Source organism: Carya illinoinensis, chromosome 11 (assembly GCF_018687715.1).
Source record: "Carya illinoinensis cultivar Pawnee chromosome 11, C.illinoinensisPawnee_v1, whole genome shotgun sequence".
NCBI classification, from domain to species: Eukaryota; Viridiplantae; Streptophyta; class Magnoliopsida; order Fagales; family Juglandaceae; genus Carya; species Carya illinoinensis.
In genome coordinates this window covers 1,877,398-1,901,468 of record NC_056762.1, presented here as the reverse complement: position 1 = coordinate 1,901,468, position 24,071 = coordinate 1,877,398, and the positions used below count along the sequence as shown (strand labels likewise).

Here is a 24,071-nt window from a genome sequence, read left to right as displayed (position 1 = left end):
GTGGCAATGATATGGTCTACATGTCATAGACCAAAGAATCATCTCTTTAGGTTTGAATTAATTTGAAAGGGACTCAAGCTTGTAACTGTCAATAAAGTGATTATTGACATATATACAACATTTGAATGGATACAATTCAGATCCTATCCTATCTATAGAGAAATTAGCTTCTCTCATTAAAGAATGAATAATGCCTCTATAACATATTTGATAAGCCATTTATAAGAGTTGAGGTGCTCTACTATGGCATGATGCTTTCAAGGGCATGATTATTGGTGCTTAATAAGGTATGTTATATTCACGAGCACAATTCTACAATTAATAGTGTCTTTCTAATGCAAGTATCTCACTCGGACTTATCTCTATAGATTCCGATCTTAGAGGGTTTAGATTTTATGTTAAATATGATATCTTCCTAAACTTTATCTTTAGATCTATACGATGTATTTTATGTAGTTTAATTATTATTAAATGTAATTAAAAATAACAAAATTAAAAAGTGAACGCTAAAAAAAAAATAGAGCCAAGGATGTATAATAGATAAAAAGTCAAAGGCTTATGTTCAATGGAGAATTTATATAAATATAATTATATTAACATGAATAGTTTTTTAACGCAATCATAATAAATAGCTTTTATGTATGGCCTACCGTGTATGATTGGGCCTGCATAGTCGCTGACATGTCCGGCATTTATTGGGCCTCCATTAATTCCAATTTCCACTTTCACCAAAGTCGGCGTCAGACGGAAAAGGCACAAACTTTAAGCCTAGAATCACAAAAACACAAAATAATTGGGCAATGAACATAAAATCCAGAAGGGCACAACTGCAAGACTCCATTTATGTGTCTTTATACATTTTAAAATTTCGTAATAATCTAATAAATTATAAGATACCGTTTAAACTTTGGAGGGATAATCTAATAATTTCTAAAAAGCAAAAACAAAAGAGAAAAATAATCGACGCTTATTTTATGTAACAAAAATGTTATGTATAGTTATTTTTACATATTTTTTATGTATTCTATTAATGTGATTAACTGTATTATTTTATTTTAATATAAAATAACTATTTTTACCAATCATATTAATAAAATATATAAATAAATACGTAAAAATAATTATACGTAACAAAATTATTTAAATAAATAACTATTTATAATGTACCACATCAATATTTATAATATTATTTTTGAGCTTTGCTATTTTAGAAAAAAAATTTATTAATTTCAAACTTGATAAAAAAAATTTATTGAATTTATATAATTGTAAATAGATTCTTTAAATATATTTTTGAAAAAGTAAGGAAAATCGAAATGGTATTTAGGAAATACACTAATTATAAAAGAATTATATAAAAATTATTATATAAAATGATTTAGTTTGATGTGTTGGTCAAATTATAAAATTATTTATATTTTATAAAATAGAGTTAATGAATTAAATAAAAATATGTTAATTTAAGATAAAAATACGTTAATTTATAGAATTATTTTGTAGATATTTCACTCTGTAAAATGTGTGGGAAAAGACAGTCATGTACAAGGAGTTGGGCCGTTCCGTTGGGTAAAGCCACCCCTAGAATGAAAGCCCCTACTCATTGAAATGGCTGTCTACTCGCGCACACTCGCAGTCACAGCCACAGTCGCAGTAACAGTCACCAACTCCTCTGCCCAACCTCACAAAATTTTCACCATTCTCACTCCTCTGTATGTCCCATTAAAAAACAGAGGAAACCGATTTCTCGCTTTCATTATATATATATATATATAGTGAGTGAGAGAGAGAGAGAGAGAGAGCGCAAAAGAAAAGGAGAAATGAAGAGCACAGAGAATCTGAATAGCTTCTCTCTGCTTTCTTCTTCTTTGAATATGGATGGGGTTTGTGGGTGGTTCTGAATGTGTATGAGAGACCAAAATCTTTCTCAACCTAAGAATTCCACTTCTGTTTCTTATTAATGGGAGCCTCGGAGGCTACTCACGAGGTGCTTTCATGGCTCAAAACCCTACCTTTGGCCCCAGAGTACCACCCCACTCTAGCAGAGTTCCAAGATCCGATTTCCTACATTTTCAAGATCGAGAAGGAGGCTTCCAAGTTCGGAATCTGCAAAATCGTTCCCCCAGTGCCTCCCTCCCCGAAGAAGACAGCAATTGCCAATCTCAACCGGTCCCTCGCCGCCCGGAACCCTGGCTCCGACCCCAAAACCCCGCCCACATTCACCACCCGGCAGCAGCAGATCGGGTTCTGCCCGAGGAGGCCGCGTCCGGTGCAGAGGCCTGTGTGGCAGAGCGGCGGGTACTATACGTTTCAGGGGTTCGAGGCTAAAGCCAAGGCCTTCGAAAAGAGCTACCTGAAGAAATGTCCCAAGAGAGGGACTTCCCCTTCGGCTCTGGAAATCGAAACCCTTTATTGGAAAGCCACCGTGGACAAGCCCTTTTCCGTTGAGTACGCCAATGACATGCCTGGGTCGGCTTTCGTGCCGTTTAGTCCCAAGAAGAGCAGGGAGGCAGGGTGGGAGGGTCTGAGCCTCGGCGAGACCGCGTGGAATATGAGAGGGGTGTCCAGGTCGAATGGGTCTTTGTTGAGGTTCATGAAGGAGGAAATTCCGGGGGTTACATCTCCGATGGTGTACGTAGCTATGATGTTTAGCTGGTTTGCTTGGCACGTGGAGGATCACGACCTACACAGCTTGAACTACTTGCATATGGGGGCCGGGAAGACCTGGTATGGTGTGCCGAGAGAAGCGGCGGTTGCCTTCGAGGAGGTGGTCAGAGTTCATGGCTATGGAGGAGAAGTCAATCCTCTTGGTGAGTTCAGGGGATGCAGTGAGTTATTTAGCTCATAGTACCATTATAGTTGAGCCTCCCCTGTTTTTTTCTTGTTGAGTTTCATTGAATATTGTTGAATCTCGTTGTTTATGACTGATGAACAACACTTTAGGCTGTGAATTGACAAAGAGATCACTATTTATTTGCTACCTGTCCTTGTGGGGCTCAAGTTGGTTAAATTGTTCCTGCATACTGAGAGTATAATCTTTGATTTTATGTTCTCTATATCATCGTGGTATACTAATATTATTTTCATTGGTCCTTGATTAGTTACCTTTTCTATTCTTGGGGAAAAGACCACAGTGATGTCACCTGAAGTATTTATTAGTGCAGGGGTTCCATGTTGCAGGTGAGCTCTTCATTTATGTTCTGCTCTGCTTCTCACTGTTCCGTTTCAGCTTTCTTTGAACACCCTTAGATTGAAAATCAAAGTGTGGACCGCATTTAATTGTTAGCAGAGCTGCTAACGTTACTGGTTAAGGAATTACTTTTGATCTGATTCCTATAGTAAGCAACTCAACCTGATTGATAATAGGAGTTGAAATAATGGTTGAAAGAGAATAAATATTTTTAAAAATAGGTTCATATAGCTGATTTTTCTTCTCATTTTTCTCCCATCAGCAAAGGGTGAATCATTAGTTGCACCAGAAAATATTATTTGCATCTTTCATAATCCTTTATTACAGTTGCTCGTGAAATGCATCCAGTGTCTTGAGTGGCATGAATGTAGCTATGTATCTCTTACTCTCTCAGTTGCTTCAAATTAGGTTAGTGCAAAATGCTGGGGAATTTGTTGTCACTTTTCCGAGAGCCTATCATACAGGGTTCAGTCACGGTGAGATGCCTTGCAATCTATTACATTAATTTTAGGTTGGGATTATAATGACAACTGTTGTTGCAGTTCTTTATTGAGAAGACCTATTTCATCCCTTTGACCTTTTCCATTTAGGATTTAATTGTGGGGAGGCAGCTAATATTGCAACTCCTGAATGGTTGAGGGTCGCCAAAGATGCTGCCATTCGAAGAGCTTCTATCAATTATCCTCCCATGGTGTCTCATTTTCAGTTACTTTATGATCTTGCACTGGCGTTATGTTCAAGGTTTGTTTTATCAACCATGTATACTTTTTTCTCATTTTAAAATAATCAGTTTCATCTTCCAGTTATGTGTTTTCAGCCTTTCCCAATTCATAATGCCTTCTCAGTCTCATGTTAGGGCTTTACACTACTTTCTGATAAAATCTACTATTTTTTGTCAATTCATCGTTTTGGTATCTTTTTGTTCATGCTTCCCATTGCTGTATTGTTCTTCCTTGTAGTTTAGAGTACATTAATTCCTGGTGAGAATGCTTCAGTGTGCCACAAAGGTTTCCAACATTACTTATCAAAAAAAAAAAACAAAGGTTTCCAACATTGTGTGTCAAAATGCTAGAAGTACACTAGATTGAAAAGAAAATTTTTGTTGCGTTCTGTAGCCCCCCTTACTTTTCTTATTTTCTCCATGTAGAATACCTGTGGGCATCAACGAACCACGAAGTTCTCGACTGAAGGATAAGAAAAAAGGTGAAGGAGAAACTGTAGTTAAAGAGCTATTTGTGCAGAGTGTGGTACAGAATAATGACCTGCTTTACATTCTTGGAAAAGGGTCTTCAGTTGTACTTCTTCCACAAAGTTCTTCTGACATATCTGTCTGTTCGAAATTACGAGTTGGATCCCAGTTAAGGGTAAACCCCAGCTCAACCCCTGGTTTATGCAGTTCTAAGGAAGTTGTGAACATGAAATCCTCGAGTCTAGTTTCTGATGATCTTGTGCTAGATAAGAACCAGGAAATCGGGCAAATGAAAGGTCTTGTTCCGGTGAAAAGAAATTTTGTCTCTGTGTATGAGAGGAACAGATTATCCTCATTTAGCAGGTTTAGTGATATATGCTCTTCGAATTCTAAGATACTGAATACAGACAGTGAAAGAGGAAGTACAATTCAATGTGATGGGTTGTCAGATCAGAGACTGTTTTCGTGCGTCACATGTGGAATTCTAAGCTTTGCTTGTGTCGCCATCATTCAACCCACAGAACCAGCATCTAGATGCCTTATGTCAGCTGATTTTAGCTTCTTTAGTGATTGGGGTGCAGGTTCTGGAATAACTGGTGATGGGTATACCAATACTGGTGTGGATGCAATTACTTCCGATCAGAATACTGGTACAGGTAGGTTTTTTGTGAAATCTCTTCTATTGCAAACTTTTCTTCTTTCACATGGTCTTACATTTTGGCTGCCTAGAGATTTCTTTGTATTCTGTTGGTTGCTAAGCTCAGATTTGTGTACTGGACATGGTATCTATGTCCAACATGTGTCTTTTGAGTGAGCTGTCCGGCATTTTCAAAATTCCTTCGCTAGTCTTTTTTATTTGGGTTGTGTCTGTGTGGTTACGGTGAGACTACTCTAATAATTTCCTGGTCAATGTGTCTTCTTGCTTTTCTCTTGGGTTGAGAGTGAAGATGTTGAGGCTTTTCTTGGATTATCCAGGAGAGATCTCATTTGCATCATGTGTTCTATGCTAATACACTTGCTAAGCCCGGCCAGTAGTGGGATTGGTGGGTTGAATTTCTTCCCATGCGTCATTCTTTTCTCCACCCCCTCATGTGCCATTATCTTTGTTCAATTAATAATGGGTGCTTTATGCTAAAAAACACCAATGCGCTCCTAAAATCATTTTTCACATTTACTTAGCTCTTCTATTGGGTTTTCATGGGTTGAAATTTCTTGTATTGCTTAGGGCATGCTTAGGTAATGAGATGAGATGATAAATTGTGAAAATTCTGTGAATATTAGTGAAATGGTTTGTGAATAGTAGTAAAATAGTTTGAATTAAGATGTTTTATTGGGTTTTGGGAAATGAGAGAAAAAAAAATTGAATAAAAATACTATAAAGTTAAAAAAATTGTTTGAATAGAATTTTTTAATATTCATTTTTGTTTTGAAATTTGAAAAAGTTGTATTGGTTTTTTGTGTTTTGTTTGGAAATTTAGGAAAGTTGTATAGGGTTTTGTGTTTGGATAATGATTAGGTAATGATTAGATGAAAAAGTTGAAAATTTGAAATTGTTGTATTTGAGGGATGTTTGAGAAGGAAATTGTGAGAAGTTTTGAGACAAGATTATCTCATCTCATCTCTATTGCCAAACAAGCCTTAATCTCTCTTCCCCTGATGACAGCCACAGGAATCTGCCTTTCTTTTCTTGGATTTGACTCATTTGCCATTGTATTTTAGAAATTGGTGAAAGCTGTAGTTGCATCCCCCTTTTACCACACACACACACACACACACACACACACGTAGATATGTAGATGGCATTCATGAATGGTGTAGTAAACTCTTGTTTTAAAGTAAATCATTGTGGCATTCATGTAGTGAGGAACAAGTTGAAATCTTTTTTTTATTCTTTGAACTTTTATAAGAATTGAACAAAATTGTGTTTCATGCTAGGGCATAGAATCAAAGATTTAAGTATTTGGGTGGAAACCAATAATGGTTGTGGATCTTGTTAAATGGAGAACAAATATAGTCGTCTTATTGCAAAAACATTTTCCTCTTGCATATGTCTAAGTAATCAATTGGTATCAAAAGAATTTGGTGTGGGGGTGTAGAGGTCACAAGTCCTCCATTCAAGATGATGGTTGTAATTTATGGTTATGTGAGGTCTTGATGTGGGATTTCTCCTTTTAACAAAGACAACTCCGGTCCCGTGTACTTGGCCTATGCCTATAATTTTCATCAATTAAATTTTTATTTACTAATACAACTTGGAAAGAATCTAATACAACTTGGAAAGAATCATTTTAGGTCTTCAAATCTCTCATTTTGATGACCAGTGAAGTGATCCTTTGATGTTGTTTATTATAAATTTAACTTATTATATTTTGACACAAGAACTTGTTATAATTGCATCTGAAGCTTAATACAATTATCCCAGTTGCCAAGTTTTGCCTTTAGCCTGCATATAATTCATTCATTTAATTTTGCAAAGGCCTTCTTTATATTGTTCCAGTTTTCCTCAATGATGATTCTCTTTGGAAATTTTCGTGTCTCTGTTTCTATATGCAGAGCGGATGGAGAAAATTGTACCCCGTGGTTTATGTGACATTCCTCTTCAGTCTGCTGATTACCAAATTCAGATGGCAGATCAAAGTTATAAAGCGGTTTCAAATTCTGAATTACGGAGAGATACTTCTGCTCTTGGCCTACTAGCTTTAAATTATGGGAATTCATCCGACTCTGAGGAGGATCAGTCTGAACCAGATTTTCCTACATCTGCTGATGAAACTAAGTTGACGAATTATTTATCAGAAAATATGCATCGGGCTGATAACTCTGGTTTCCCTTCTATGCAAGACTGCCCCCATAATGCAACTGGGGTTTTCAGTCTCTCATTATCTGGAAATGGTGGTGTGGAGGAAACCCCTTCTCCCCATATTTTTGATTGTTATTCTCAACATGGACCTAGAGGCACCAATATCAATGATGGAAATCATCAAACTTCTGACCATTCTGTTGAGTTTAAAACCGATGATCTTACTTCCATAAAATTAAATGGATTGGTGGGAACATTTAGTGATCCAATGACAATATGGCATAATAATTCAGATCATTCTCCACGTGTCCATGATGCTGAGAAACCTATGTTTGGCAAGGCAATTGCACCAATAGAGAATGCAAACATGTCATTAGGTCCAAGATCAGACGAAGACTCTTCTAGAATGCATGTCTTCTGTCTCGAGCATGCTGTAGAAGTAGAACAGCAACTCCGCTCAATAGGAGGAGTACATATATTGCTCCTTTGTCATCCAGGTAAATGCTCTTACAATTCTTCATTCATAACATGTATTGAAATGTGTCCATGAGTCAATTTTCTCCGTCTTTATTGACTCAGGGCTCTTATTTTTTTTCATTTTCCCATTCTACATTTTTGTATTTGTCCTTTCATTTCAAGATGCTTTATTAACTTTATATTGTAATGAAAAGCCAAAAGGAAGGGGAAAAAGAGCAGAGATGAACTATTATGTCTATTTTGGGGTTGAGGGCTGAGATCAGTTAATTATAAACGTAGGAAATATGAGAAGTTTTTACTTTTTTAAGTATATAACTTTCACTTGGCAAAACACTGATGTTCATTTCTTCTAGAAAGCAAGCTGTTCCTAGATTGAAGAGATAGATCTCTACTAGGTTATGGGTGTCATCTCTTTTGCATGGTCAAGTGAGTCTTTTACCATGCTAAATTTCATTTTGGATATAATTTTCTGTGGACATACATCAATAGCTTTATTGGTCTCTGAAAAGATTATTGTCGTTAGTGTTTCCCATATATAGTTCTGAGTTATCATCTGCCAACTACTCATCCTCAAAAGTATTTGGAAATGACAAATGCAGAGTATGCCAAGATAGAGGCTGAAGCAAAGTTGCTTGGAGAAGAGTTGGGAATTGATTGTCACTGGAACAATACAACATTCAGGAATGCCACCAAAGAGGATGAGAATAGGATCCGGTCAGCTCTTAATAGTCAGGAAGCAATTCATGGGAATGGGGATTGGGCTGTAAAGCTGGGGATTAATCTGTTTTACAGTGCCAACCTCAGCCACTCTACTCTTTATAGTAAGCAGATGCCTTACAATTTTGTTATATATAATGCATTTGGTCGGAGTCCTCCATCTAGCTCGCCCAGAAAAAGTTATGTCTGCAGGAGGTCTGGCAGGCAGAAAAAATTCGTGTCAGGGAAATGGTGTGGAAAAGTCTGGATGTCGCATCAGGTTCATCCCCTTTTAGCAAAAGGGGATCCTGACTACGAAGAAGAAGAAAAAGAAGATAGAAGCTTCCGAACTAGGACAATTCCAGATGAGAAGCTTGAGACAATATCAGAAAGCAACCCCAAAAGTGAGGTGACCATGGTTACTAGAAAGTATAGTAGGAAGAGAAAGATGACAGTAGAAAGTGGAACTACCAAGAAAGCCAAATGTGTTGGTCAAGAAGATGCAGTTTCAGATTATTCAGTAGAAGATAATTCTCACCAGAAGCATAGGAGGACCCTTAGAGGAAAGCCAGCTAAATCAATGGAGAGAGATGATGCAGTTTCAGATGATTCGTTGAAGTTTAATTCTCGTCAGCCACAAAGGAGGACCTCTAAAAAGAAGGAAGCCTATTCTGATGAGAGAGAAGATGATGCTGTTTCAGATGATTCACTGGAGCATAGTTGTCATCAGCAGAGTAGGAGGATTTGTATTGGCAAGCGACCCAAAATTTTTGAGAAAGAATATGCAATTTCAGACGGTTCACCAGGGAATAATCTTCATCAGCATAATAGGAGGATTGATAGAAGCAAAATTGAGAAAGAAGAGTTTTCTGATGATTCCCTGGAGGTTAATTCTGATCTGCAGATTGGGAGGCTTTCTAGGAGTCAAGCCAAATGCATTGAGAGAGAAGATGGAGCCATGGATGATTCATTTGGAGATATTCCACATCAGCAGCACAGGAGGGTTCCTAAAATCAAGGAAGCCAAAGGAATTGAGAGAGAAGATTTGGTTTCAAATATTCCACTGGACAGCAATTCTTATCAGCGGCACCGGAGGATTATACGAAACAAGCAAACGAAACTGGGTACTCGTAAGCATGTGAAGAAAGAGACCCCTCTCCTCCTTAAACAAGGGCCTTCTTGGGCTACTAAACAAGTGACTCGTCAGCTAATGAAAAAAGGGACCCCTCAGCAAATGAAACAACAGACTTCTCGGCGTCAGAATAACCAATCTCCCCAGGATGCTAGCCAGTTTGGTCTATATGCTGAAGAGAACATAGAAGGCGGACCTAGCACACGCCTTAGGAAGAGAACCCCAAAGCTCCAAAAAGAGCCTGAAGCCAGAACAAAAGAGAAGCAGCAAACCAGTAGGAAAAAGGTTAAGAAGAATGCTTCAGCTGTGAAGACTCTGGCTGGGAACAATAATGCAAAAGCAGGGGAGGAGGAAGCAGAATTCCTGTGCGACATTGAGGGTTGCACCATGAGTTTTGGCTCGAAACAAGAGCTCACCTGGCATAAAAGAAACATCTGTCCAGTCAAGGGTTGTGGAAAGAAGTTCTTCTCGCATAAATATCTGGTGCAGCACCGTCGAGTTCACATGGATGATCGCCCCCTTAAGTGCCCTTGGAAGGGCTGCAAGATGACATTCAAGTGGGCATGGGCTCGCACTGAACACATTAGGGTTCATACAGGTGCTCGCCCTTACGTGTGTGGCGAGACAGGCTGTGGACAGACATTCCGATTTGTGTCAGATTTCAGCCGCCACAAGCGGAAGACTGGTCATTCAGCAAAGAAGGGAAGGGGATAATTTTAATGGAAGAGATGTAATTTGTCATTATCACATAACCTGTTGTTCAATTGATGGAATTTAGGACTAGGTTAGAGGATATTTAGGATTTCCTTGTAATTGCTATTTAGAGCTACTACCAATTCTGTCTGCCTGGGGGTGGTCTTCATTGGACCAAATTATTCACTGTAACCAGAGCAATTGCTTGGATGTTCGGCATCCTTCTTTAATGACCTTCGGATTCTAATTTCCTCAGGCGGCTATGCTGATGCTTTCATACTTCTTAAGAGATTTCAATGATCCACGTGCCTTCAAAATTCAATGAAGTTGGTTTACACGAATTTCTACAGTAATTTTACCTAAAGACAAAAGTATCTGCACCACAGCTTGTATTGTTGTTCTTGCTAATGCCCAGCACCAGCCCTCATAGATGTCATCGACTTTAAAATGATCGCATCTTAGCTCTCTGTAGATTGTTAACATTAAGGCTAATTCGTCAATAAATATAGGATTCGAGTATGATTAGTTGGATCAGATTCTCTGTATTTGAGTGACTCGTGAAAAAAGAAGTGCTACGTACACAAAAAATTTAGTACTAGTTTGGGTACTCTAGTATTATGAGAAGAGAAGTGCTACATCATATATAAAGAGACTACACAAAAATAAACTCACAAGTTGATATAATTTTATATGATCTGTTATATCTACTTTATAATAAAAAAAAAAATTTACAATATGACGTATTGCATCATGCTATATCAGTTTGTGAGTTTATTATTATATATTCTATAATTATTCATTACTTTTCACATATTTTTTATTACTATTCACTATTAATTAATATTTCATTATTAATTTATCATTACTATTCACAAATATCTGAGACTACTCATTACCCAAATGCACTCTTGAAGTGACGAATTGAAGTCCATTGATTCCATTAGTAGTACCATAATTCATTGAGCAAATTATACAAAACTGTCATTTAAGACAAAAACTCTTTCTCGGTGGACAATGGGTGAAGAAGATAAAATGTATTGGTCTCAAACCTCTCTCCTCTTTTATTATTCATGAGATGTTTATCGAGAAACTTTCACTTGACTTCATTCTTTTATCTTGCTCTTCTTCTAATTTAATGAAATGCATGCTTTGGAGAAAAATTGGTGTCCATGCCATAAGCAATGCATGATTAGTATAAAAGACTCTTACCACCCAATACCTATGTTTGTTTCTAGGTTCCAAATTTCAGTGGCCCCAATCATTTTTTTGAGACCTTGGGAGCCTCACTGACTCACTTCCAACAAATTATTCTTGTTTTTATCTTACCAAAATCATTAAAGACTACAATAATAATAATAATAATAATAATATTAATAATAATAATAATATCAATAAGGTACAGAAATAACGTAGGAATAAATACATACCACGAAATAGTTATATATCCTTTTCGCACAATACTCTTCTCGCTTTACCCTTTCCTGCTGGCTTTCTCAAACCTTTTGGTTCTGCGAATTTAGGGTTTTGAAATGTGGAGATAGGATGGAAGCCTCTGAATCAATCTGCGTTCCCAATTCCAACGACAAAGACGCCGAATCTGGTTCTCAGTCTCCACTTTGCCCTATTCCCGATCTCGATCATGCACCGTCTGATCCCGATCCCGATCCTACGCCAGAGGAGGTCACACTGGTCACCCCCGAAGAGCTTCAGCAACTTAATTTGAAGGATATATCGGAGCCGTTGCAGAAGGAAGAGGCTGAGAAAGATGGGAACTGTGATATTAAAGAGGCCCAGGAAGGGCAGGAGGATGAGAAACAGAAGGGAGATTCGAATTCGGAAGAAGACAAGGGCGGTGATAGCGAATGGAACGGTTGGGATAATAATGGGAGTGAGAATGAAATTGTGATTGACATGCTCGTAGTAGCAGAAGGTGATGAGGTGGAGGATACGGGTGAGAGAAATGGTATTACTGTTACCAAAAGGATTCAGTATCAGTACCCGGTGCGGCCTGAGGCCGAAGATTGCGCCTTTTACCTCAAGACTGGGACGTGTAAGTTTGGATCCAATTGCAAGTTCAATCACCCAGTGAGAAGGAAAAACCAGGTAAATCTCCATTCTTATGTGTACATGTGTGTGTGTGTGGGTTGGTGGGTGGGTGGTATTATTGTTGGGATTTTTTGGATTGTGGTTCGTTTGGTTTTTGTATAACAATTTTTGTTAGAGCTTTGCTTGTTCGATGGAAAATAGTTTCTGAAACGTTTGTATGTATTTATTTTGCTTTAAGTGGATTTTATTATTCCTACTTCAGTTATATTTTATCAATAGATGAGATTACTCTCTCTCTCTCTCTCTCTCTCTCAATGAATCGGCAGTGGGCAGTTTCTTTGTTTTGCTTTCAAACGTCGATTGTGTTGACCTCGTGTGATTGGAATTTTTTGTTTGTCCTAACTTTTTGTCTTTGGTTTTTTTTATTTATCCATTGGAAGGCTGTTAGGGAGAAGGTGAAGGAGAGGGAAGAACCCTCAGAGAAGCCAGGCCAGACGGAATGCAAGGTTGTTATTATTGTTATCATGTTCTTCAGCATTGTTATGATCTTGAATTGTTAATAACGTGCATTGTTATGATCTTGAATTGTTAATAACGTTACACGGATCTGGGGTTTAACGGGGTTAAAGACATGTTGCGATTGCACGATTTTCGGGACGACTCCTTGTTAAAAAAAAAAAAAAAAAAAGGGAATTGTTAATAATGTTGCTGATGTGTGTCAAGAATCAAGATCACCGCTGACCTATAACATTGTGATAAACTTAAGATACATGCCACACCTGCATGTGCATGTGTTGTATTAATTACATTACCATCCTTTTTTAAAGAACAGAAATGTAATTTTTTTTTTAAAGTTAGCATTTTATTTTTTTCTCTCACGTACCCTATGTTTGATTCTGTGCAATGTGCATGATGTACTAACAACCGTTTTTTCCATCTTATAATTCTTCCCTTGAGCTTTGTTTCAGTATTACTTGAGTTCAGGGGGGTGCAAGTATGGAAATGCGTGTAGATTCAATCACACAAGAGGCAACACTTCAGGAACCACACTTTTAGATTTTAACTTTCTGGGTTTGCCAATCCGACCGGTATTACTTTTATTTCCTAACTTGGAAAATCTTTGTTTATCCATTTCATACGTCTCAAACTCTACTTTCTTTCTGAGATTGTATTTTTTATGGTTTAGTGGAGCAGTTAATGTTTTAATTCATCACAGGAAGAAAAAGAGTGCCCCTACTACATGCGTACTGGCTCCTGCAAGTATGGAGCAAACTGCAGGTTTAATCATCCCGACCCTACAGCTGTGGGAGGAAGCAATAATCCTTCCGGATATGGTAATGGCAGATCTGCTACATTGGGTTCTTCCCAATCATCGATGAGATCCTGGTCTTCACCCAGGCCATTGAATGAAACTGCTGCCTTTGTACCAATGGTTCTTTCGCCAACGCGCGGGGTTCCTCCCAAAAATCCAGAATGGAATGGGTATCAGGTACCTTATATTTTTAGTAATTATTGTCTATAAACCTAATATGTAAGTATATTATCCTTGCAATTTCCCTGTCATTTGTCCTGCAATCAGTGCCCAGGGTATTTTCTTTGGTTTTTCATTGCTGCAGAGACATTTGATTTCTTACCTATTATGTAACCGTCAAAAAATTCTATGTATCAGTCTTTCTTTTACTACAAATGGATGGTTTTCTTTTACTTCAAATGGGATGTTAAATTCTTAAAATCATGGTTCTTCGGAGAATAGAGCAAACTGTCTGTATTACATATGATTAGTGCCTGTTATGTTCAGAGATGCTCATTGTGCAAATTCCTCAAGTGACTTGAGCAAAGTTCAGTTTTGAGACTGCCCCTTTGGCACCTCATAAATCACACTTTAAAAAACAAAGTGACTGCAGGCACGGAGGGTATTTACCCGTATTAGTATTGTCAAAAGCATATATGTTTCCTTAAACACCTATCAAAATATATATTTTCAACTTTTCTTAATGTAATCCATGAAATTAAATGGTCGAACCTGGGTTTGACCGGGGATAGCACTCAATGGTAGTTGGAACATATAAAAGAAGTGCTATATCATATCCAAAATTGAGGAATATATCAGGGGTTCCAAATGCTGTACTACTTGAGAATTGATCTTTTTTTTTTTCTTTTTTTTTTTGGGTATGGAAGAAAATTTACTCGAACGATAATTTAAATTTTTGGTAAGGGAAGAATTATCAATTTAATATTTGCCGTTCTATATTTAGAAAATCTGGTAGATCATCGGCTGTTTTAGGCTCTTTTTACACCATGGTAACAACACTATGTTTATCTATTTAAGCGTGGTTTATGCTTTGTGCCTCATGGCTGGCTAGGTTACCTTCTAAATGGTTCCCTTTTTTCTTGTTGTAAGTAATTGATTATGGACGATGTTACTCTTGTGGCTACATTTACCCTATCAAAAACTGGTTATGGTAGATGTGTAGATAAGAACTACTAGGAGTATCCTATTAATTTTACTTGTTTGTGGATTGTTTAGGTTCCTGTATATCCATCTGAAAGGAGTACGAATTTTCCTGTCGCCTATGTTGTGAGCCCAGCAGTGGCCGAACCTAATGTCTATATGCACCATCAGCAGCAGATTCAAGTTGAAGAATATCCAGAACGACCTGGCCAACCTGAGTGCAGTTATTTCTTAAAAACTGGGGATTGCAAGTTTAAATCGAATTGCAGATATCACCACCCTAAGGATAGGATTGTGAAGTCACCCCCATGCACTCTCAGTGACAAAGGTCTTCCTTTGAGACCTGTAAGTTTATTCTTCTGGGCCTTGCTTTTTTAAAGAACGTAAAAACGTGGGAAGTAGTTTTGGATTTTCTTCTTTGCATTCCCAGAAGATCGTCAACCAATTTTATTATTTTTAACATCAAAGGGATGTTTTTTGGTATCGCATCTAATATTTCGTTGTTCTGGAAAGGTTCTCATATACTTCCTTTACCTGATTCGTTGTTCTCATGATTTTTTGTCTTTGAAATCCAGGATCAGAATATCTGTGCATATTATAGTCGCTATGGCATTTGCAAGTTCGGGCCAGCTTGTAAATTTGACCATCCAATACAACCAGTTTCTTCACCAATGGCTGGAGTTGATGATCAGCATCTTTCTTATGGCAACTCTGTAACTACAGATAATGCTGGGGAGGCCGGAAGCCAAAGCGGAAGCGATTCCAATCTCCTGCAGACTCTGTAAAAAAATTTTGCACTAGTGACCCTAGCATGTTAGCATTCACAGAATCACAGTACCAAGGATTTGTAAGTTCATATTTTATGTAACAAAACCAGAATGGGGTTGTTTTTGAAAGGGGCTGAGCAGATTTGGTACCTGCAAAAATTGCAATGCCAAAAAGGTGCTCATAGCTCTTTTAAAATTTTAATCTATCCAAATCTCATTTCTTATTTCTAATAAAAAAAAAATTGTCATTTCATATTTATTTCTCTTAGTTTTCAATTTTTCCTCCTTTGTATGATTTTTAAGGCTTTCTTGTTGCAAGTTAAGGTTCCATTCTATTTATTTATTTGTTTTTTTGTTTTTATAACAGGTACCTCTCTAATTTTTTTTTAAGAAATGATATTTGACGTGGTGGAGAGTATAAATACCGTTCAATCTATTTGAAAAAGTGAGTAAATACGAAACTTATATTAAAAATAATTAATTTTTTAATAATAGATTTTATTTTATTTTTTTAAAAAATTATGTTATGTTTGTACATTTTATGATTGTATTTAGTATTATTTTTTTATTTTTTATTTTTTATTTTTTTATTTTGAGCTAAGAAAAGATTATATGGTAAATGGACTCATTGGCCTTAGGAGGAGGAAAACAAAGCAAGGTTGAAATGAAATAAAAATGATGGACGCAGGATATATGGCCCAGGGATTGTGCACGAAAAGCAAACAGATCCACGTGTGAAAAATGATGCGGTGTGTTTTGGTTTCACTCTACCAGCCTTTCGTTCTCCCTCCTTCATCTCCATCTTTCATTTTCTAACTTACTTTTAGAATTGTGGTAGAAAATATTGCTTTTAGCTTAAGACTTATAGCTTAGAGCTTAACGTAATAAGCTCTACTATTAAAAAGTTATTTACTGTTTAGGATCCGTATGTCTAAAATACTTTCAAATATATTAGATTTGTTTGGAAACGAATTTAAAAAATACTTTTTAAGGTAGAAATGACACAAAAGGATATATGCTTGATAGAAATAAAATATTATAATAAAATAACAACGAAAATAGTCTAATGGATTTTTCAATAATTATAATGGAATAAAAATAACTTGATCTGAAAGTTTTCTGCGTGAAGGTCTTCTGAAGTCTTCAGAGGCTGAGAGAGACAAGAAAGAGAGATAGAGAAGGGGGGCTGGGAAGGGGAGGGGCAAAATTGTCGTTGTGGTAAAATAGTGAGGAGTATTTTGTAATATACATGTAACGGAAAAATAGGAGTTACTTTTTGTAAAGTGCTTCTAACAAAAAGCATCACTTTGATGCTTTTGTTGAAACGTACTTTTTTAGCTTTTTTTAATTTAAAAGTACTTTATTATAAAATTACCAAACATGTCAATTTTATCATTTAATTACTTTAAACTATTTTAAAGCACTTTTTTAACTTTCAACCGCAATCCCAAACAGGCTCCATCCTCCATTTTCGAACTCACTTTTTCAGTTTCCTCCATCTTTCATTTTTAGACTCACTCTTCCATTTTCGACAGACTCCCTCCTCCATTCTGTGTCAATCCAATCAGTTTTAGTGTATTAATTTGTTTGGTCAAATCCTCCAAAGCCCATTAAGAAATGGGAAAATATGAAATGATTCTCTACCTATCTTTATGGTTTTCAATAGATATCATGAACCAAATGGTCATAAGCAAGCTGAGTGCTAAATGGCATGAGAGACATGAATAAGAAGAGGAGAGAAAATTCATCAAGGGCTTGGTGTGCAAATATACAATAGTAGAGCCGAAAGGAGGTTTCTTGGGCTGTGGAACTGCTCCCAATCTCTTTCCTTGGAGAACTCCGTCATCTTCTTCTTGAGAAGATCAAGAGTAACACTTTTGACTTTCTGGAGCCACAGTCATCTCTTAAGATGATATGATTTCTTCCCAGTTCTCCCCAAGAATAAGCAAAAACTAATTAAAATGATAAAAAACAAAGGCAATGGAGAACAAAATGCGGGCCAAGACACTAGAAGAAGAAGAAGACGGAACTGATCAGGGACATCTTGCTCAATCCCAAAAAAAAAAACTTGTCTTCAAACTCTCTTGGGGGCTTCGACGGTGGTGTGGGTGGCAGAGGATTGCAGCGCAGTGCAGCCGAGGAACGGGTCGTGGAGGAACAACGAATGTAAATGGGTTTCAAAAATGGATTGTGTAAATCAATATTTTTGAGATGAATGAATGAAGAATGTGAATGAGGGAGACGAACTTTGCTAGGATCGGTCTTTTTCTTTTTTTATTTCTTTACTTATGGTTGACGTGGAAATCCCATCTCATTCGTGCGCATCCCTGCACCAAGTCTCTTGCTCGTAGAAAAACTGGAAATGAAATGGTTTGTCTTCAAAGTTCGCTGAAGGTTGTAACAGCCCTATCTGATTCCCAATGCAGACAAAATATCTTCTCCCCAACAATGAGCTCTCCCTACAAGTTACTCCCTCCCTCTTTGAATCCCCCCCAATACATAAGGTGTCTTGATTTTCCTAGTTGTAATTGTGGTTTCTATCAAGGAAAACAATATTTCCACATAAATTACCACTTGGAAAAGTATTGGGAGCAGCCCGTGTTTAGGAGCAGCCCCTACACACCTTAGGTGTCATAGTGTAAAATGACCAAAAACACCCCACAACAAAACCTCTCATCTCTCTACCCCGTGTGTCGCCCAAGCCCCCTGCCCCCGCCCCTCCTCTACCCCCACCCCCACCACAACCCGGCGTCGGCATCCTCTCCCCCACCCCCACCCGGCGTCGGCATCCTTTCCCCCAACCCACCCGGCGTCCATCTAGGCCAAATGAGAGATGCGATGGAGAGACCCATTTCGGGTTGTGAGATGCGATGGAGAGGGAGGAGAGAGTTGCCGTGACTTGGGTTCGACAGTGGGGGTTGCTGGGAGGTCGTGGGGCTCGGTGGTGGTGGCTGAGCTGGTGTACGGCGGCGGCATGGTGACTAAGACCCATTTCGGGAGAGGAGAGGGGGGGCTGCGCGTGGGGGTTGCCGTGGACGGTCGAAGGTGATTGGAGGGTTGCCGGTGTGAGGGAGAGCCGGTAAGGTGGTCGTTGGCGCTGCAGGTGGCGCACAGAGGTGGCGCACGGCGGGGTTGGGTGAGTTGAGAGAGGGAATCGGGTAGGGGAGGGAAAAACAACGACGTTGGCTGTGTTTAAAAAAATAAATATATATATTTTACACGTAAGGTGTGCAAGTGTGCATCTGCTACAGTTGTTGTTCCGTAGAACGACTCTTACCACTTATACCGAATTACTTTTTTATTTTTTATTTTACTAATGAAGAAGGAAGTATCTTTTAATGAGTTTGTGATTTTTTTTTTATATGTTTAAGGGATTTAAAAAAATGTTTGAAAGAAACATAAAATAAAATTATAAAAATAAAAAAAAACTTTTTACATAATCGTGTAGGCCCGGTTTGGTTAGCCAATATAGATGAAAACATCTCATCTAAAGTTGTATCGTACAGTAGTTTTGGCTATCTAAACACAATATTTCATCTCTAAAGTTTTAAAAGCATTCACTTAAATGAACAATAAATAAATAATGAAAACTGACATGAACAATACATGAATAGTGCAATTTTAACGTGAACAGTGTAATTCTAACATGAACAGTGCACAATTTGGACCCTCTATAAAACAATAGGACTCACACATTTCTCAAATCTGAAAAATAAAAAACTATCTCATCTCATTTCACTATTCAAACACACATTTTTTTTATAAATTATTAAATCTCATCTTAACTCAAAAACTTTTACTACTATTCAAAATATCTAATTTAATCTAAACTATACATCCAAACAATGCCTAAATCATTGGTACATTTATTCTGTGGCTCTAGCAGCACTATCAATTATAGCTAAGCATTGCCTAGGACTTGACATCATCTGCAAATTCAATATAAAGGGTTAGTGTCAATCTTGATGGGGTCTGATTTAATTTGAAGCAGATTCAATTGACTTGCTTAATAATCATAATAGTTTTGAATCAACTTTTATAAATGATATGACACCTTGACTGACTTATTTATCTAATATATAAATAGGGCGTGTGATATGTGAAGATAATAAGTAAAATTATTCTTTTCGTAATGAATCATTTGCTAAGAAGATAGTTAAGTCAATTCCGGTCATGCCGCCTCTATTGATGGCAAGTATATAGATATTTCATTTGGGATTAAATACTCATTTAGTTCTTGGGTTTTGTACTAATGATTTAAAAAAATTGGGTTTTTTAAAAAAGAAAAATGCTAGTTTGCCCATTGTATTGACTGCTCATCCATTTTAATTTTTATTTATTTTTACTAATAATTAAGAAAGTGACTATTTATATATTTATGTATTATTTTAAAAAAATTTAAAAAATGATGGAAAGAATGAAAATAAAAATAAGTAAAAATGCACTATAGAGTACATCCAGCTATAAATGTTGGGTGGTCAAGCAGCAACATTCCTTTCAAAATACATAAGTTTGATTCTGTTATAAATCTATTTGTATGACCATTTTTAATCATCAATTACGACCAATCTTTAATCATTAATTAAGACCATTGAGCCATCAATTAAGACCTATCTTTAGTCATCAATTAAGACTTAAGCTATACATACTCCTTTATATTCCTATATATATGAGTATCATTCACTTGTATATTATCAAGTTTTGTATTTGAATAACAACTCTTTCTCTTGCAATATCATTTCTCTTTTAGTTTCATAACACATTATCAGCACGAAAGTTCTGACGATTTTGAAGCTAGTAATCTTCTATTTCAAGTAAGTTTTTCAATATATTTTTGTAGTTTTCAAAATGAATATAAAATGTTACATTACTTATTATTACTTGATGAAACTCTATATTTATTCTCTTGATTTTTTTGAATGTATTTCTTATTTATAATATAAACATATTTATGTTCCTAATTTATATATATAGAAAATGTCAAATCTTACAAAATTGGAATATGTTACTCTTGAAATTTCTGGAAAAAATTATTTATCTTGGATCCTTGATGCTGAGATCTATCTGGATGTGATGAACCTGGGAGATACAATTAAAGAAGGAAATCAAGGGTTCCGGCAGGACCGCGCTAAGGCAATGATTTTCCTTCGGCACCATCTTCATGAAGAATTAAAAACTGAGTATCTCACGGTGAAAGATCCCTTTATTTTGTGGAATGATTTAAGGGAAAGATATGAGCACCAAAAAACTGTAATCCTCCCAAAATCTCGTCATGATTGGATGCACCTGAGGTTGCAAAATTTCAAGAATGTTAATGAGTATAACTCTATACTCTTTAAAATTAGCTCATTATTGAAATTATGTAGTGAAAAAGTCACTGATGATGACTTGTTAGAGAAGACATATACTACTTTTCATGCATCGAATGTGCTCCTGCAGCAGCAGTATCGAGAGCGAAAGTTTAAAAAATATTCTGAACTTATATCTTGTCTTCTAGTGGCTGAGCAAAATAATGAACTTTTGTTAAGAAATTATCAGTCACGTCTTACTGGTTCTATATCATTTCCTGAAGTGAATGGTACTAGATTTACACCATTCTTAGAAGCGAATGGTGCATCTTTTCAAAAAAACCGAGGGACGTGGTAGGAAAAACTATAGAAGTGAAGGTTCTAGAAGCGACCACACTAAAAGGGATAATAATAAATATACACCGTATCATCAAAAATAGTTCAACTCAGAGAAGGGTAAATGTCCTCAAAACAAATTTTTAAAAAAAGATTAAGATGGATGGTATGATTGGACATTGGTCCCGTACCTGTCGTACAGTTAAGCACTTGGTTGACTTATACCAAGTTTCTATAAAAGAAAAAACAAAAAAGTTTGAAACAAATTTTGTTGAACCATCAAATGCTTTAATTTTTATAGATGGAGAAAATATTACAAGCATTGATGTTTCTGATTTCTTTGAGGATTCTAGTGGTAGAGTTGATCATTTGATTGATGATTGAAGTATTCCTTTTTAATTAATGTATTTTCTTTATCTTATTGTAATTTTTTTTTCATATTTTGCAATGTTTTGTAGTAATGAAAGTTTTATATATTTTGTAGAATTATGAGTCTTACTGATGAACTTTTTATCTCTGAGATGAAAAATAGAGATGTATGTTTGGCTGACAATGCTACAACTCACACAATTCTTAAGGATAAAAAATATTTTCAAAATCTAACATTAAGTAAAGTCTACGTTCATACCATATCTGGTTCATCGAATCTAATTGAAGACTCCAGAAGAGCTTATATTGTGTTACCTAATGGCACCAAATTTTGTATTGATGATGCTCTATTTTCTTTACGATCCAGAAGAAATTTATTAAGTTTTAAAGATATACATCGTAATGGTTGTCATATTGAAACCACCAACGAAGACAATAAAGAGCATCTTCTCATTACTAAAATAATTTCAAGTTAGAAGCTCGTATTAGAAAAACTGTCTGCTTTCTCATCTGGATTGTATTATACAGAAATGAGAACAATTGAATCACATGTGGTAATGCACCAAAAGTGCCCTGACCCCAAAATATTTATGACTTGACATGATCGTCTTGGACATCCGGGATCAATAATGATAAGACAAATAATTGATAATTCGTATGGGCATCCCCTAAAAAATCAGAATATTATCTTACCCAATGAATATCCATGCTCTGCATGTTCTCAGGATAAATTGATTATCAAACCATCTATCTCAAATGTTGTTTTTGAATTTCCGTCATTTTTACAAAGGATTCATAGGGATATATGTGAGCCTATTCAATCATCAAGTGGACCGTTCAGATACCTTATGGTTTTAATTATTTTTGAATTCTCCATTACAACTTGCATTTGGTCAACAACCAAATATTTCTCCTCTTCGTATTTTTAGATGTACGGTGTATGTTTCAATTGCACCCCCACAACGTACAAAGATGGGTCCTCAACGTAGACTTGGGATATATGTTGGGTTTGATTTTCTATCTATTATTAAATACCTTAAGCCTCTTACAGGCGATATGTTTAAGGCACGTTTTGAGGATTGTCATTTTGACGAATCCATTTTTTCAACATTGGGTAATGAGAAGTCGGTGGTTGAAGCACGACAGGAAATTACTTGGGAAAATAAAGCTATTTTCCAATTTGATTCTCGTACAAATGAATGTAAACTAGAGGTTTAAAAGATTATTCATTTGTAAAATGTTGCAAATCAATTACCAGATGTATTTACTGACACTAAAGGTGTGGTAAAATCATATATTCCTGTTGTTAATGTTCCAGTAAGGATTGAAATCTCCGAAGTACAAGTTGCCAAAACAGCAATAGGTGAGTCAAAGATACGCCTGAAGTGTGGATGGCCTATTGGTGCAAAGGACAAAATTCATCGGAAGAGAAAAATACAAAATGAATTTGGTACTCCTGAAGAGTCCATACCCACAACACAGGCCATAAGAGTAATTGATACTCATGAAGAGACTAAATCTCCTGAAAAAGAACCCCCTGAAGATGTATTTAATGAAATGTCTTCCCTTGAATAGAGACAGGTACCTGAAAATAACAAGATCTCAATATATTTCATGAGTACTGGAGAAGTTTTGGATAGAAATAAAACTGTTGTCGACAATATATTTTCATATAAAATGGCCATTGACATTACCAAAAGTAATGAAGAAATTGAGTCAATAATTGTCGAAAAATGTCGACGTAGAAATGACTGGCCAAAATGGAAATCAGCTATTGAAGCTGAATTAAACTCGCTAGCAAAGCGAGAGGTCTTTGGACCAATTGTACAAACACCAAAGGGTGTAATGCCTGTTGGATATAAATAGATATTTATACATAAACGTAATAAGAGTAATGAAATTGTGCGATATAAAGCACGACTTGTTGTACAAGATTTCCTGCAGAAACTGGGATTGATTATGAGGAAACATATTCTTCTGTTATGGATGCAATCACATTTAGATTTTTGATTAGTTTGATAATTACAAAAAGATTAGAAATGTAGTTGATGGATGTGGTCACTGCATATTTATATGGATCATTGGATCATGACATATATATGAAAATCCCTGAAATATATTAAATGCCCGAAGCTTCTAATCTGAGTACATCCAGAAATATGTATTCTATTAAACTTCAAAGATCTTTATATGGGTTAAAACAATCCGGACGTATGTGGTATATACGCCTTAACGAATATCTATTGAAAGAAGGATTTGAGAATAATCCAATATGCCCATGTGTTTTTATTAAGAAATCAGACTCCGGATTTGTTATTAGTGCGGTTTATATTGATGATCTAAATCTTGTTGAAACTTCTGAAGAGATCAGAAGAACCGCTACATATTTAAAGAATGAATTTGAAATGAAAGACCTTGCCAAAACAAAATTTTGTCTCAGCTTGCAGCTCGAGCATTTACAAAATGGAATTCTCATTCATTAGTCAAATTATACAGAGAAAGTCTTGAAGCACTTTTACATGGACAAAACTCATCCCTTGAGTACTCCAATGGTTGTTCGATAACTTGATGTGCAGAAAGATCCATTTCGTCCTTGTGAAGACGATGAAGAAATTCTTAATCCTAAAATACCTTATCTC

General features: G+C 36.3%; 2 protein-coding genes across 2 annotated transcripts; both read left to right on the top strand.

Annotated features, from left to right (window-relative positions):
• The first annotated feature begins 1,646 nt into the window (after positions 1-1,646).
• On the top strand, positions 1,647-10,515 carry LOC122280916 (lysine-specific demethylase REF6-like). The gene is made up of 7 exons (XM_043092039.1): positions 1,647-2,807; positions 3,099-3,177; positions 3,596-3,663; positions 3,778-3,928; positions 4,335-5,032; positions 6,930-7,673; positions 8,253-10,515. The coding sequence occupies exons 1-7, from the start codon at positions 1,958-1,960 to the stop codon at positions 10,193-10,195; spliced, it is 4,533 nt and encodes a 1,510-aa protein (XP_042947973.1). The 5' UTR covers positions 1,647-1,957; the 3' UTR covers positions 10,196-10,515.
• Positions 10,516-11,610: 1,095 nt separating this feature from the next.
• LOC122281833 (zinc finger CCCH domain-containing protein 43-like) lies at positions 11,611-15,698 on the top strand. The gene is made up of 6 exons (XM_043093638.1): positions 11,611-12,277; positions 12,661-12,726; positions 13,189-13,308; positions 13,437-13,709; positions 14,748-15,017; positions 15,248-15,698. The coding sequence occupies exons 1-6, from the start codon at positions 11,717-11,719 to the stop codon at positions 15,455-15,457; spliced, it is 1,500 nt and encodes a 499-aa protein (XP_042949572.1). The 5' UTR covers positions 11,611-11,716; the 3' UTR covers positions 15,458-15,698.
• The last annotated feature ends 8,373 nt before the right edge of the window (positions 15,699-24,071 follow it).

Excerpts from the sequence above, each read along its gene's own strand:
- LOC122281833 (XM_043093638.1), top strand. The coding sequence starts at position 11,717 with ATGGAAGCCTCTGAATCAATCTGCGTTCCCAATTCCAACGACAAAGAC. Across the intron at positions 12,727-13,188 it reads CAGGCCAGACGGAATGCAAG|TATTACTTGAGTTCAGGGGG; the intron begins GTTGTTATTATT and ends GCTTTGTTTCAG. Across the intron at positions 13,710-14,747 it reads CAGAATGGAATGGGTATCAG|GTTCCTGTATATCCATCTGA; the intron begins GTACCTTATATT and ends TGGATTGTTTAG.
- LOC122280916 (XM_043092039.1), top strand. The coding sequence starts at position 1,958 with ATGGGAGCCTCGGAGGCTACTCACGAGGTGCTTTCATGGCTCAAAACC. Across the intron at positions 3,178-3,595 it reads GCAGGGGTTCCATGTTGCAG|GTTAGTGCAAAATGCTGGGG; the intron begins GTGAGCTCTTCA and ends GCTTCAAATTAG. Across the intron at positions 3,929-4,334 it reads GCACTGGCGTTATGTTCAAG|AATACCTGTGGGCATCAACG; the intron begins GTTTGTTTTATC and ends TTCTCCATGTAG.